Raw genomic sequence first — 15,996 nt, 5'->3', positions numbered from 1 at the left:
ACAGTAAACTGCTGAGATTTCCCAGAATGCTATGCAGACAAAAGTTGAAATGAGCTGAACCGTTGGCCTGTGTTGCCGTTCGTTGACCTTCCCACACGCTTCACGTGTACAGCAGGGGGCGGCAACATGCCGCTTGCTTGATGGTCAGTGTGCCATATCAACATTAGGTTTAATTATGATGACACCACATCAAAATGGAATATTTCCAACTTATTTTGATTGTCCATATGCTGCCTATTTCTAGATACATAACCTTTTTTTCTTCTTTAGAAATATTGTCTTTCATATCAGGATGTAATGATCATTAGACAATAGCAACAATAACCCACCCATCTTTTGAATGAATGTAGAATTATGTGCAGGGTATATAGATGTGAGGGGACTTAATTTAACTGACTTAACCCCTTTTTTGAATATTTAATTTTAAAAGAAAAGGAAAGCTTTCTCCCCTGTGCCAATGTTGGAACATGACAGCAATTGACCAAGAAATATATGTCGGGATGGTAGCCATATCATGGTCAAGCCTCAGTGGAGGCATTAGGTAGGGGCTCCATTTCCGTCACCGCTAAACCCCTTATCCCTACATTTCTTTGCCTTTTTTTTTTTACTATTTTGAAAAACATTTTTGAATAGTTCAACTAGCCAATCTACATTGACACGTTGTGAGCTTGTAGACTGGCCATTTTAAAGGTATATTCAGTGATTTCACTTAATTCAAATATCACTTATTTTTTTGTTTTGTTGTGATAATCCTCCCTACTATAGAGTGTGCTGGCCATATAAGGAGTTCCTCCCTGTCCCCAGTTAACCCCTGGGGGTCAAAAAACCTTAGGTTTAGTTTTTGACTCTATCCTGATTGGACGAAAGGCTGGGTCCCACAGCCAAAAACGAAACCTAAGGTTTTTTGAGTGAAATCACTGAATATACCTTTAACTATTCAAAAATGTTTTGCAAAATAGTAAAAAAACAAAAAAAAAGCAAAGAAGTTTAGGGATAAGGGGTTTAGCGGTGACGAAAATGGAGCCATGTGTCAAGAAGAAAAGGGGTATATAGGGAGAGTGAAGTTCTAGAGGGTGAGGTGAGTCTGCATTCACCTCAGGATTAAGGGAGAGAGGCAGCCATTTGACACATCATTAAATAATATGTCCAAAGGCAAAGAAGGGACACACTGTAAAACCCCAGTAAAATTAAACTGTAGATTGTACACTACTAATTTAGCACTTATGATTTTACTGCGTGTGTGCTTTTTAAAGTCCCCCTCCAAACCTACGATTAATCTATAATTAAGCTATGATTAATAATTAGTTTAACATGAATTTCTCCCACATAAAAAGTTCAAAACAGAACCTCTGAAAGCACATCCACTCTTCCTCCCTCCTCGGGAACTCGGGACGCATGAATAGTAGTGGCTCATTTGCATAATATTGTCTCTGTCGGATGGAAACCGTCCAAATTAAAACTAGTACTTTTCAGGATTCAAATTCAAAAGCAGCCAAAGTAGCAGATATACAAGCTCAAAACTATTAGAGCTTGTGGATCTGCTACTTCTGATGCTTTTGTGTGTATATGATCAAGTAGGAACGTTAATTTATTGTTCCCTATTCAAAGTACAAATATTGCAAACAGAACATACGCCCTTGATGACGACCGCTTATTTTGTCCATTTTATCTTTTGACTATAATATAACTAAAAAACATTGCATGGATGCACCTGGGACGTATCTTCAGTGATGTATCCTGAGGTCAACGGGGTTTCGGGTCTCTCAACATCATACCCCTCACTGACCCAGTCGGGAGTGATCAAGTCCCGACTTACGTCCCAGTAGCTACCCTCAATCAGTCCCACTAGGGCAAAACCAGGGGCACACAATCCGTTGGAACTACTCCAGAACTACTCTGCCAGGGCTGGGAGGTACACTTCTGGCACATGGAGGGACTAGGCTCTGTGGGTTGACTCCTGTCCGGGCCCCTCCTACGTCTCACCGGGTCCACTCCTGCTCTCACCAGGAGTAGAGCGAGGACCTGTGCGTTGCACCAGAGTCCCAGCACCAGACAGTTCATTCAGGAGTGGTGGGCAATGGTTCCGCAGGGACATGGTGCTGCCGTTCCGCTTGCTGCGTGATCGCTTGATGTGTCCATAGATCGACAACAAGACAATATTACTGCAATTCACTTCTCAGTTGTTTTATACTTGGCAGCTTTCTTGTGCCAAACAGGTTTCAATACTGGATCAATGTGTGTACCAATAGGGCCCGTATACAAACAAACAAAGTGCAATCAGTTTTTTGTAAAAAGAAACGTTCTAATGTGTATTTTATGTGGTTTGTGTTTTTCAGGAGTGGCGATCAGCAGCTACGCCAAATACTGCTACCGCAAGCTGACCAAGGCTGCTCTCACCGGGGCTAAGAAGGTACGGACGCACTCCTCTGCTCTACCCTTTGGTCTTTGGTCACTCCTCTGCTCTACCCTTTGGTCTTTGGTCACTCCTCTGCTCTCCCCTTTGGTCTTTGGTCACTCCTCTGCTCTACCCTTTGGTCTTTGGCGTCGCTGTCGGGTGGAAAAACGTGTACATCGTGATCACACCACAGCGTCACACAAAAGCATATCCACAAGCTCCATGTTTTGAGCTTAAAGATCTGCTCCTTTTCCATTAGAAATATTACAGTTCACCCGACGGAGACGATTATTCAAATCCCTAACTTTTCAGGAGAAAGCACAAAAGAACTGATCCATGGGGTAAATATTTATGAAACCGTTGGAGGTGCTCAGACGGTCTGTATTCCTCTGTTCTTCTCCTCTGTGCTGCACTCTCTCTGTCCACCGTGACTTACAGCGTCCTTCAGGAGGAGACGTGTGCATTTTGAGATTTACGCGCCAGAGCTTTCTTATTGACCCTGCGGCATTGTGTGTGTGTGTGTGTGTGTGTGTGTGTGTGTGTGAGTGTGAGTGTGTGTGTGTGTGTGTGTGTGTGTGTGTGTGTGTGTGTGTGTGTGTGTGTGTGTGTGTGTGTGTGTGTGTGCGTGCGTGCGTGTGTGTGCGCGTGCATGTGTGCCTGCCTGCGTGCGTGCGTTCATTTTGAAGTGTTAAAAGTCACACTTGGATAAAGTATTGATATTACTTTCCATTAACAAAGCGTGTGTGCGTGTGTGTCTGCGTGTACGTGCTGTGTGCGTGTGTGAGTGCTTTCTTGTTTGTGTGATAGAGTCACATGGATAAAATATAGAGATCATTTTCCGGTAAGAACAACGAGGCGTGTGTGCGTGCTGTGCGACGCGTGCGTGCGTGCGTGCGTGCGTGCGTGCGTGCGTGTTTGCGATGTGTCGGGCTGACTTGCTAATTGCCAGTGATGGGGGTAGAAGTCAGTGAATTCATGGTCCCCGTGGCCACGCTATCGAGCCGTCTAATTAACTACATAACGCTCGTTAACAACAGTAACAACTCCATAAGCTCACACGACACGCAGCCCACACACATGTAGGAAACACTCCTTAAGCCCTCAGGCCAACACGTAGACATGGAGACATTAGACAACACTTATCACACTGAGCGTTTTTCAGCCTACAACGTCGCTTCAACGTCTAATATATCGACGTTTAAAAAAACGTCTAAGCTAATTTCAGACCGTCTAATAGCCGAGTATTGCTCAGTGGGTTCCTATAACGCTCAAGTCTGATTGATTGATTGATTGATGAATTTATTAACAGATTGGAGAATTATAGTACATTTCAAGCACAACTCAATACAAAACTGTCAACTGTGGACGACACCATAAAGTATTACACTTGTTTACAATAGGGCCCACCATGTTCAATTCATCATAAGTCTTATGTCTCTTATCTCTGTCCTGGTACAGCACTTCCAAACGCCATCTATCCACAAAACCCAACGACAGGAGAGTTTTAAGTGGCGTCTGTTGGTTCATTGGAGTAGGGCTACACACAGGCCACGGCACAGTCGTCAGCCAAGTTGCTTACCGTATATGCGAGGTGTGAGGATGTGTTTTTTTTCTTTTTAAACTGTTATAGTAGAGCGCGTGTCCCCCTCGAGTAAATAGAGCAAATAGAGCACCGAGGTCTGACGTCACTTTCAGTAGAGGGCGCCAATACACCATGTCCATTTCTTTTTTGCAGTGAAATCTCCATAGGGCGATTTTAGGTCGCTTCATATAAGAACTGTGTTTTCCGACCACCCCGGCCTTTCTGTCAGGGGAGTGGCTGTGCGTTGTTTAATGATGCCCAGTCATATTTGATACAGCCAGTTTCTGGAGAAAATGGAATGAATGTCTCACGAATCGAGGGCGACACGCGCTCCAGCGTGTGTAAATGGCGTACCCAGCGTGTGTCCGCTCCGTGATGACATTAGACCCCACTGCCTTTCATTAGCTTTTACACTCTAATCACACTCCCTGCAGGTGTGTGTGTGTGTGTGTGTGTGTGTGTGTGTGTGTGTGTGTGTGTGTGTGTGTGTGTGTGTGTGTGTGTGTGTGTGTGTGTGTGTGTGTGTGTGTGTGTGTGTGCGTGCGTGCGTGCGTGCGTGCGTGCGTGCGTGTGTGTGTGTGTGTGTGTGTGTGTGCGTGCGTGCGTTGCGTGTTAATTGAGCTGTATCTCCAGCAGTGTGCTACATCATATACAGTGTTAGCACCGCTGTGCTCTGAGGTTGAGCGGTTTGACGTCAGCAGACGTCGTTTGGAACGCCACAGACTGTCAACGGCATGCTCTCTCTCTCTCTCTCTCTCTCTCAATTTCAATTCAATTCAAAGGGCTTTATTGGCATGAGAAAACATAAGTTTACATTGCCAAAGCAATCTCTCTCTCTCTCTCTCTCTCTCTGGAAGTCACTTAACCCATTCTGGGCGGGCACCCATTTTGGTGTTAGCATCGTGTCGTGCTTTAGCTATTTAAAAATAGCAGATCTACAAGCTCATATCGCGCCACCGAGTGGCGCGATATGAGCTTGTAGGTCTGCTATTTTTGAAAAATCGAAGACACTTTTAGAATCTGATCTCAGGTCAGAATGGGTTAATAATGAAACTGTCAGGATGTAATAGAAATTTTTAGAATCTGATCTCAGGTCAGAATGGCACAAAATAATTGTCTACCTAGTAGTATTATAGATTATCTGTGATCAGGGTGGATGCAGGGGGGCTTACTATAAAATCCCGGGTGCAGTACTTATAGTTTAGACAGTTTTTGGTTTAGACTAGTCATTGGTTAGACCAGTCATTAGTCCTACAACTACAACCTAATCTCAAACCCTCACCCTCACCTTAACCTCCCACGGGGCAGCACACCTTCAGTAGGCCTAAACCTAACCTTAACCCATGTCTAACCAATGACTAGTCTAAACTAAGTATGCACCCCTAAAATCCCGTGTTTCTTTCTAAATCTGGGACTATAGAATTGTAACCTTTTAGGCCTGCTTAGGCTATGGCATCAGTTTTCTATGTGTGGCATCTAAATGAAAGCATCAATACACCTCCTTATGGAAAGCTAAGGGGTGTGGAAACCATTTGCAATGTTTGTTTTTTATGTTGTAGCTGTCGGGGAGAACCTCTTATCTCCATATTTGAACTTTGAACTTGATCATACTATTACAGCGTCACACAAAAGCATCCAAAGTAGCTCAATATTGCAGGAATTTGGTGACATTGGGACAGTCCCGTCATGCTCCTGTTAAACCACCAGAGGGCACTGCTGGATATAAATTGGCCAGTGATTCTCAGGACCCCTGTTTTTTTATTCTATTTTATTTCTTACACTGTATTTAATATCACATATAATATCTGATAGTACAAATGGACCCTTAAGACATTGGTTCTCAACCCAGGAGGGTCCCCACATGATTTTGGGGGGGGGGGGGGGGGGTCCCCAGATGATGGTAAATTTAGTGACAATTTAAGGACTTTTAAAACCTAAAAGAAATATATATAGCAACAAACTATAATACAAAACAATGGTCAAACATTGGCCAAATTGTCAACCCCTTTTGGTGTTTTAAACATTATTATAATTTAGCTGTTGAAAAATAGCAGATCTACAAGCTCATAGCGAGGTCAGGCCCAAATGGGTTCTTAAGGGTCCATTTGGTTCCTCACTATCAATCATTGTTCAAGGACTCCACAGTGAAGTAGTAAAGGATACAATATGGCCACTTGGTCCAAAATATCCATCCATGCGTGTGCCGTGCGGTCAGCCTGTGTTGGTGGTGGTGGTCACTACAAAGTGGCCCAAGTGTACCGGGAGGTGTCTTTAGCCTGGGCAACACAACCTCCTTGTCAGTCTTAAGAGCTGGTGTCTCTCACGCGCATGCCGGGTAGCACACGTACGTGCACATGGCGTCTCTCACGTGCACGCTGGCTGGCTGCAGGCTGTGTCCTCACTTCATGTATTTGACTGATATTAACCTGGTGACCTGAAGCAGCACATTAATGCACTGTAGACTCCTATACAAGCTCTCCTGGGAACACTGGATTACGCTCTCTCTCTCTCTCTCTCTCTCTCTCTCTCTCTCTCTCTCTCCCCTGTCTTGGAGCCAGAGGCGTAAAGATCTTTCTCGCTGCCCTCTGAAGAAATAATCCTCTTCTCAAGGACCTTGGCACGGCATGTCGGCCAACAGGCACAACCCCAGAGACCAAACTGTGGTTGTTTTAGACGCCGCAATGTGTCGGAGCGGCCAGCAGGCCGCGCTGTTTTTCTGTTTGTTGTCATTGTCTCCACCAGGCCGAAGGCATGTGGGGAGAGTATGTTTTGCACTCCGTCCGTCCGTTTGTGTGTCCGTCCGTGTGTCCGTCCGTGTGTCCGTCCGTGTGTCCGTGACCAGCTAATCTCGGCCAGCGTTAACCCGGTCGATGCCAAATTTTGCACACACACTCCCTGGATGCCAACGATGAACCTCTGCCCCAAACTTTCCAGAACGGCCTGTTATAGCGCCACCAGGAGGCCGCTTTGTGCAAAACAAGTTTTTGCACAGTACACCTACAGATTTTGTCCAAACATCACGCAAATTGGTACACAGTCTCTCTAGAGCCATTCAACGAAACGGGTCTTTCAGATTTATCAGACTCCATCCTGATTGGTTAAGATTGGCTTCCAAAGTTCACAGGAGTGCTCAGTTTCAAACAAAATGCTGCAAATCATGAACACATCGCGTGATTTCCGTGAAATTGTGCACCCACATTCCCACTAGGCCGAGGACGAAATGCCACATGAACAATTTCAACTCAGCCTCAAGGTGGCGCTATAACTGGCCGAAAAGTGTTTTTACCTCTAACTGCACGGATCTGTGGATAACCTGGTGGAGACCTGTGCCCGGAAGGGCACTTTTTCTAGTTAATGAAATGTGCAGAGAGAGAGAGACGGAGAGAGAGATTTGATATACCTTGTCTAATTGAAGTGCCCAAGTTTATAGATGTGATATCATAGGTACACATGGACCGAAGCCAAAGACAAATGAATTGCATATTATAAAAGTACAATATTGAGATGTAGTGGAGATTAAGTCAAAGTATTGGAAGTTGGAAATACTCAAGCAAAGTACAAATACCATACCTAAAGATTTTACTTACATACTTGTACGTAAATGTACTTAGTTACTGCACACCCAATATGCCCTTTCGGTGGCCGAACGGTTTGCGGAGCGGTCTTGATATCGGAAGGTCGCTAGTTCGTATCCCCGGACCGGCACGTTAAAATTACCACCGCTGAAGTGCCCATGAGCAAGGCATTGAACCTCTACCATGAAATGTTCTATGAGCAGGGCCTGGCTGTAAACAAGTTCTTGAGCTTAGTCCAATTACCCTGGGTAAACATGGTACCTTTCCTTTCCTTAGTCCAGTTACCCAGGGTAAACATAGTACCTTTCCTTTCCTTAGTCCAGTTACCCTGGGTAAACATAGTACCTTTCCTTAGTCCAGTTACCCTGGGTAAACATAGTACCTTTCCTTAGTCCAGTTACCCAGGGTAAACATAGTACCTTTCCTTTCCTTAGTCCAGTTACCCTGGGTAAACATAGTACCTTTCCTTTCCTTAGTCCAGTTACCCTGGGTAAACATAGTACCTTTCCTTAGTCCAGTTACCCTGGGTAAACATAGTACCTTTCCTTAGTCCAGTTACCCTGGGTAAACATAGTACCTTTCCTTAGTCCAGTTACCCTGGGTAAACATAGTACCTTTCCTTAGTCCAGTTACCCTGGGTAAACATAGTACCTTTCCTTAGTCCAGTTACCCTGGGTAAACATGGTACCTTTGCTTTACTTTGCACATGCAGGGCCTGCAGAAGCCGTGCGTGGAGGAGATCATGCACGCCAGGCTGGCCATCTTCAGCCCGTCCATGTTCGGCTCCTCCCTGGAGGAGGTGATGACGCTGCAGAAGGAGCGCTACCCGGACAGCCAGCTGCCCTGGGTCCAGACCCGGCTGTCTGAGGAGGTCCTGGGCCTCAACGGGGACCAGACAGAGGGCATCTTCAGGTTAGTGACATGGTCCAACAAGTACAGTACTCTGTTACTTAGTAAAAAGACCGGTATTCAAAATGTACTTCAGTAAAAGTGCAAAAGTATTGGTATACTTACCACCCCGATCTGACCTTTGACCCCGCTCCTCTCCTAGGGTACCAGGTGACATTGATGAGGTCAACGCTCTCAAGCTGCAGGTGGACCAATGGAAGATCCCCACTGGACTAGAAGACCCACACATCCCTGGTACGTACGCATGCACGCACGCACATGCAGTTAATTGAAGAATATAAACCTAAAGCATGTAGATGGGCTTTTCTCTGCGTGCGACAGCAGCGCACCCACCCAAGTATAAGTCGAGCCTATAAGTCTAGAAGACCTTCCACGCGCTACGTTTTACCGGGGAAACCCGCCCCCTGTCAGGTGATAAGAAACGACCTGCTGCACTCCTCATGCATTGAAGGAAGCATGAACTCAGTTCGGGCCTCTCCCCGGGTTGGCAGAGGGAGAGTAGCGCCCAGGAGTACAGCTTATGCAATTGAGAGGAAGAGAAAAAAAAGGGATATTTGACCCTCACAAACATAGTAATATAAACGCCCACACACACACACACACGCACGCACACGCACACACCCGGTGACCTCCACATACACACACCAGCCCCAGGCCTTTGTGTATGGCTCTGATTCTGCTTCAGTATTAATAGCACAGCTCTCTCTCTCTCTCTCTCCATGCAAAGCATTCTGGGAGGAGGGACTGCAGCTTGTGCAGGGCATTGGGTCAATGAACACCCTGTGTATCTCTGTTTTACATGTCCTGACAAGCGGAACGCTTTGTTTAAAAAAGGCACGCTGTGATGATGGCTTTGGGGTTTACAACTTTCTTTGACCCTGCAGGGACCACCATCCTGACTATAAGACCCACACCCAACACTATTGTGACGGGTGGGTCCATCGGAGACCCACCTGACACAATAGTGGTGGGGGTTCATCCATGCAACCATTCACACTATCACAGGCACTATCACAGGCTACAATGTAGTTTTCAAAGCTTTTTATTGCCAGAATAGAGCATGGATCATTTGGCCAGAAGCACAACTTTTTTGTTAGATACAGTCCACATATTTTATTATGTTATGTGTTGGTTTGCTCAGCTGCTGTTGCTAGTCATGTCTGCCAGTTCCCACCTGATGTTGTGTGGGAGTCCAGACTGCTCCAGACCGTACTGAATAACTGCTAGCTTACATGATGTCTTGAGGCTAGGACTGAAGTCTAAGACATACATGTCACCATAGGATGTGTGTTTGGATGTCCCAAACACACCGTCGGTGTGTTTGTATCCTCCAAAGAGGAGGATACAATCTCCCATCATGCAACAGCACATACTATATTTGGGGGGCGGTCCTTTCCCCTTGGGCTCAACCTTCTTCCAGGAGAAGGTCTCTGGACTGAATTTCCACACATCATTCAAGGACTGGTATTTCCAGCCACCACATATGTACAGCTCTGCATTGTAGGTAAAGGCTGAATGCTCCCTGCGTCCTCCTGGAAGAAGCTGTGTAGAAGGTGTGTCCAGCCAGAGGTTGGTCTCTGTGTCGAACACTCTGATGGTGTTGTTGTACAGATGACTGATGACTGATGACCCATAGCCTCCAAATACAAACATTTTTGTCCCGATGATGGTAGCAGAGTGACCTTCTGTAGCAGGGGGTGGAGTTCCTCTGGCGTTAATTAAAGTCCCGACCATTGTGGTGGTGTCCAACTTGTAGATGTCATTAGTGGGTCCAGTCTCGGTGTATCCTCCATAAATATACATGACCTTCCCCAAAACACAGGCCGAGTGGTCCCTCCTCCCCTTTGGAACGGTCCCAGAAACCTGTGGTTTGAACCATCTGTGGGCGTCGACGTCATATGCGTGAAGGTCGTTGCGGAAAGGCCACCCTCCCCATAGGTAGACGGTGTCTTCAATCGGCACAGCTGTGTGGCACCAGCGCCTGGAGGGAACCTCATGTTGGCGTTGTTCTCCTGTTCCACGGGTCTCTGGGGTCAACGTCCTCCAGATCAAAGACTTTGTGTTGAAGACGTTCACGTCGATCTTCTTCTCGACGTCCAGACAGTCTCCTCCAAAGGAGTACACACAGTGTCTCACTGTCACAGCTCTTTGATCGGCTGCCTCTGGTCCTCTCAGATGCACCGCCCAGCATAACATTACTCACAGCAGTAGCACGGGCGATAAATCCTATTGGTCAATGGTATCCTATTGGTCGAGTCCTGCTTTGTAAAAGCACAGATAATTCTGCATCTTCACTTATATTGGTTCAGAGGCACGAACGCCACGCAAAGTCTGGCAAATCCGTGAAGCCGGTGGTCTTGGTTGACCAATCAAGGAAGACGATAGGTACGGTAGGATCCTCTCGGGTAGGTAGGAGGCTGACGTTGAGGCACCCCCAGTTCAGCCGGAGCTTGGCCTACCTCTAGAGGGCGCTCCGCCACCCCAAATGCACATTACAATATACAATACGTCTCTATTATTATTATTTTAGTTTCATTTTCAAGTCAACTATAGGCTTCTTCCTCGTCATAGCTACTTCTATTTCCAGTACGATTCCAAAATAAAACATGTGTGTGTGTGTGTGTGTGTGTGTGTGTGTGTGTGTGTATGCGTGCAGCCTCCCTGCTGAAGCTGTGGTACAGAGAGCTGGAGGAGCCTCTGATCCCTCATGAGTTCTACGAGGAGTGCATCACTCACTACGACAGTCCTGAGGCCGCCGTCAACGTGGTGCTGGGTCTGCCCCACATCAACAAACTGGTGTTATGCTACCTCATACGCTTCCTACAGGTACACCACACACACACACACACACACACATCAACGTGGTGCTGGGTCTGCCCCACATCAACAAACTGGTGTTATGCTACCTCATACGCTTCCTACAGGTACACCACACACACACACACACACACACACACACACACACACACACACACACGCACACACACACACACACACACACACACACACTAGGCTAGCCTCTAGACATCTCACCTCCCTGGACCCACCACTAGGAGGCACATAATGGTGATATAAACAACAACAAACCAACCAATGGAAGATGGCCAGTTCAAATAGGGTATGCTATGTAATGATGTCATCACCATGATGCCGTCACATGTATAAAAAGACATGTCGTGTCAGAACTCTCTCAGATAGTCACTTTACTCACCTCGAGACTTAGGAACAATCTGGCCTTTATTAGACGAGACGCTATGAAGCGTCTTTCTGTTGGTCAGTTGTTGATGGCGATGATGATGTCAGTATATTTAAGTATATGGGCAACCGCCGTTATAGTTGTCGCATTGTTATGATTCAGCTATTTCGTGAGTGATATGATAAATATATATATGCGTTATTGCCATATCCATATTTATTGCGAACGCAGTGAGCCACTTACTATGACAGCAAGGGCTGAATGTCTGTGTGTGTGTGTGTGTGTGTGTGTGTGTGTGTCACGCTGTTACACCACCGGCCCGCCACCAGAGGGCGCAGCTGTAGCACACACACACACACACACACACACACACACACACACACACAGGGCGCAGCTGTAGCACACACACACACACACACACACACAACCACACGCACACACGAGCTGCGTTCGCTTCACGCGTTTGCGCGTCTTACTTGTATTTATACTGATGAGTTACTGCCACTGGTAATATATTGTGACGGCCAGAGTCACAATTGACTCCTAATTGACTAATTGACAAGCCATCACCACTCAACGATGATTGACACCTGGCAATCTCCCTGCTCACCACTGACATCGCCACAGGTGTGTGTGAATCCGTGTGGAAGAATCAGTTGGTTTGTATGCTGTCAGCAGCTCTCAAGGACAGTGTCCAGCAATTTGGCTCAATTTGGAGCAAGTTAGCTAAACAAACCCTACGGTTCACTACAGTGTGAAAACAGGCGTGCAGATCTTCAGACTCCACTGCGGTTGGAATCCAGGGAGACTTGGAGCTGAGGAGGTGAATCGTTTGGAGCAGGAGTTGTCGTTGAGTTGGATTTCCCTGTGTTTGGAGTTAACCAGTGGCGTGCACAGATAGACACTAGAGTGCTCCTGCCCTTTTGGCAATGTGCCCTTTTGAGAGAAAAAAAGGGCGGGAACCCCTTTTGGTGTTAGCATTATGTTACGCTTTAGCTATTGAAAAATAGCAGATCTACAAGCTCATAGCGCGCCACCGAGTGGCGCGATACGAGCTTGTAGGTCTGCTATTTTTGAAAAATCGAAGAACGACTGACATAGAAACATAGCTTTATCAGAACTGTCAGGATGTAGAAGACATTTTTTTAATCTGATCTCGGGTCAGAATGGGTTAAGGCAACCGGCCGGTTCCACGTGCTAGGTGCCCTTTTTTCACTTGAGAACCTGCCCCTCTAAATGTCTGTGCACGCCACTGGAGTTAACCATATCCAGAAGGAACATAGGTACCCCAACATAGGTACCCCAACTACCCCAAAAGTAGGCCTACTTGACTGCGAGCAAGAGGAATTACCTAAACAGCAAGAGGATATATATTTCCCATTAACCTTGAGGAGGAGAGAATCTGTTGTTATTTATTTAATTGGAATTGCACTTTGGTTTATTCTGAAGACTAATTTTGCTTTATCTTTCAGAAAAATAGGAAATGAGCACTCCTCCCTTATTCAAATGCCCCCCTGTTACTTTCCCTTTTTACCTCCTTTATGATTAATTCCTGTTCTGTTCTTTGGCTATATAGAAGTGTCTATTTGTATACGTCTCTAAATGTTTTGATGAATTGAACAAGGTGGGACCCTCTTGTAAACAAGTGTAATGCTCAACTGGGTCGTCCACTCACAGTTAACAGTCTTTGTATTGAGTTTGTGCTTGAAATGTACTTTCTGCAAACTGTTAAATATTTCAATCAATCAATCAATCAAAGTTATCGTTCATTTATTTTTATTGTAGTTTTTATTTAGTTCAGTTCAAGAAAATGTTTTTTTTTTCTTTTTTCTTTTTAGTTTTTATTGTTTCATTAGTTGTAGTTAACTATTCAGTATTTTAGCTGTGACGTGAGCGCCCCCTCCTGAGATACTTCCGGGTCTTACTTTTGTGTCGCTTTTGTGTCCCCATAGACATAGAGTTATACTGTGACGCTCCGTCGGACTAAATCTGAGACCAAATCTGGCTGTGACAGGCCCCACATGGAATACTATCGCCATTTTATTTTATTGTGTCAACTAAATCCTCATTAATGCAAACTAGATTCAACATACTCAAGCCTGCACACATTCTAAATATACCCCAGAAATATTTTACCGATCAAATGGACCACCTTCAATAATAATGATAATAATAGTCTTTATTGTCTCCACATCATATATTTTCTTTGTCATGGACACTTGTACAAAACATTAATAATTCTACTCGAGTTGGAAGCATTGAGACCCATTTTAACCCTCAATGGCTTCCTTTCTGAAAAATAACGTCATTGTAAAAAGATTCACGCGTTTAGATATTCTATTTACAATGAGATGCGGACGGGAGCTGGTGCCACTTGGACCCGGACGTAACGTAGCACTACAAAATGACGTCGGACTTACATACTGAATAATAACCTTGTGTGTGTGTGCATGCGTGTGTACATGCGTGCGTGTGTGCGTGTGTGCATGCTTGTCTCCGCAGGTGTTCGGCCAGCCCGCCAACGTGACCATCACCAAGATGGACATCAACAACCTGGCCATGGTCATGGCGCCCAACTGCCTGCGCTGCCGCTCGGACGACCCGCGCGTCATCTTCGAGAACACGCGCAAGGAGATGTCCTTCATGCGCGTCCTCATCCAGCGCCTGGACACCAGCTTCATGGACGGCATCCTATAGCCCTCCTTGTGACCCACCCCCCCCACCCACCGTGGCCGTGCACCCACCGTCTGTCCATCTGTCCCTAAACCCCAAACCACCGTCTGTCCCTAAACCCCAAACCACCGTCTGTCCCTAAACCCCAAACCACCGTCTGTCCCTAAACCCCAAACCACCGTCTGTCCATCTGTCCCTAAACCCCAAACCACCGTCTGTCCATCTGTCCCTAAACCCCAAACCACCGTCTGTCCATCTGTCCCTAAACCCCAAACCACCGTCTGTCCCTAAACCCCAAACCACCGTCTGTCCATCTGTCCCTAAACCCCAAACCACCGTCTGTCCATCTGTCCCTAAACCCCAAACCACCGTCTGTCCATCTGTCCCTAAACCCCAAACCACCGTCTGTCCATCTGTCCCTAAACCCCAAACCACCGTCTGTCCATCCGTCCCTAAACCCCAAACCACCGTCTGTCCATCTGTCCCTAAACCCCAAACCACCGTCTGTCCATCCGTCCCTAAACCCCAAACCACCGTCTGTCCATCTGTCCCTAAACCCCAAACCACCGTCTGTCCATCTGTCCCTAAACCCCGTCCGTCCGTCCGTCCGTCCCTAAACCCCAACCCAGCCTTTGAGCGGGATTTATACGTGGTGCAGGTGTCGTGCATCGAAAATAGCAGATCTACAAGTGTATTGACCTATTGTCTATAACGTACAGTACACACACACACACACACTTAGCCCTTCCCCGAAACGCAGCCCACACCCCTCGGCTCCTGGCCCGTGTGGGGACTGGATGCACAGTGCCACAATTTGACAATACTTTACATCCAAGTCCAATCCAAACAAAAGAAGAAAGAAAGAAAAAAGGAACCCCACGACCTTGCACATTTTTTGCTCGACTTATCAATCTATTATATCGAGCCTAAAGTAAGTTGGTGATACAGTTGACTGACCACCTGCCAACTGTCAACACCCACCAACACTGAGCACACACTGAGCGCCACTCTAGAGGACCCCAGACCCAAATGGACTACTGTGGACGGATGGAGACGAGAGGGTCTTCTCCACATGGGCATTCCCGTCGGCTGCAAGGGGCCCTCGACGATACGATGCCATGCCATCCAGGGTTTCAGAGCACCTTTGATTTATTTTTATCACCCTTGGACCCCCACCTTGAGAGCCAACGCCATCTTTCACCCATTTTATTGTTTATGAATTATCGTTCGGGGGTCTGGTGTGATACGTTGTCATCGAGGGGGGGGGGGGCATGTCCGTTCCCATGGAAACAGCAGCACTGCCAATCAGAGACCGGCCTCATCGCTCTCTCTCTGACCTCGTAGGAGCAGCACACGCCCCTCCCGCCCTATTCTTAACTGCAACACACACACGCGCACACACACACACACACACACACACACACACACACACCGTTTAGCCCCCGTGCGCCTTTCTGCTCTGACTGATATGGATTGTGAATGTCCGAGCGAGGAGCTGATAACTAAACGCCCGCCATGTTCGTGCACTGTTCCGTCCGTCCGTCCGTCTGTCTTGTCTGTCTGTCTGTCATTGTTTACAAGTGTCTGCCTCATGCTCAGCTGTGGTGCGACGGTGTCGCTGGGTGAAATCAGGAGCTCTAAGCCTGTCAGAGACACCGTCGTGCAA

General features: G+C 46.6%; 1 protein-coding gene across 1 annotated transcript in view; it reads left to right on the top strand.

Moving 5' to 3' along the window:
• arhgap39 (Rho GTPase activating protein 39) overlaps positions 1-14,354 on the top strand; it is a gene marked incomplete at its 3' end in the record, with an annotated part of 140,541 nt that extends 126,187 nt beyond the window's left edge. Inside the window, 5 exon segments of the mRNA XM_083767085.1 lie at positions 2,337-2,410; positions 8,265-8,464; positions 8,604-8,695; positions 11,118-11,287; positions 14,160-14,354. Coding sequence (XP_083623211.1) covers positions 2,337-2,410; positions 8,265-8,464; positions 8,604-8,695; positions 11,118-11,287; positions 14,160-14,354 — 731 coding nt within the window.
• Between the last annotated feature and the right edge of the window lie 1,642 nt (positions 14,355-15,996).

The sequence above is a fragment of the Protomyctophum parallelum genome (genome assembly GCF_964188405.1).
Source record: "Protomyctophum parallelum genome assembly, chromosome: 6".
NCBI lineage: Eukaryota > Metazoa > Chordata > Actinopteri > Myctophiformes > Myctophidae > Protomyctophum > Protomyctophum parallelum.
This window is presented reverse-complemented; position numbering and strand designations above follow the sequence as displayed.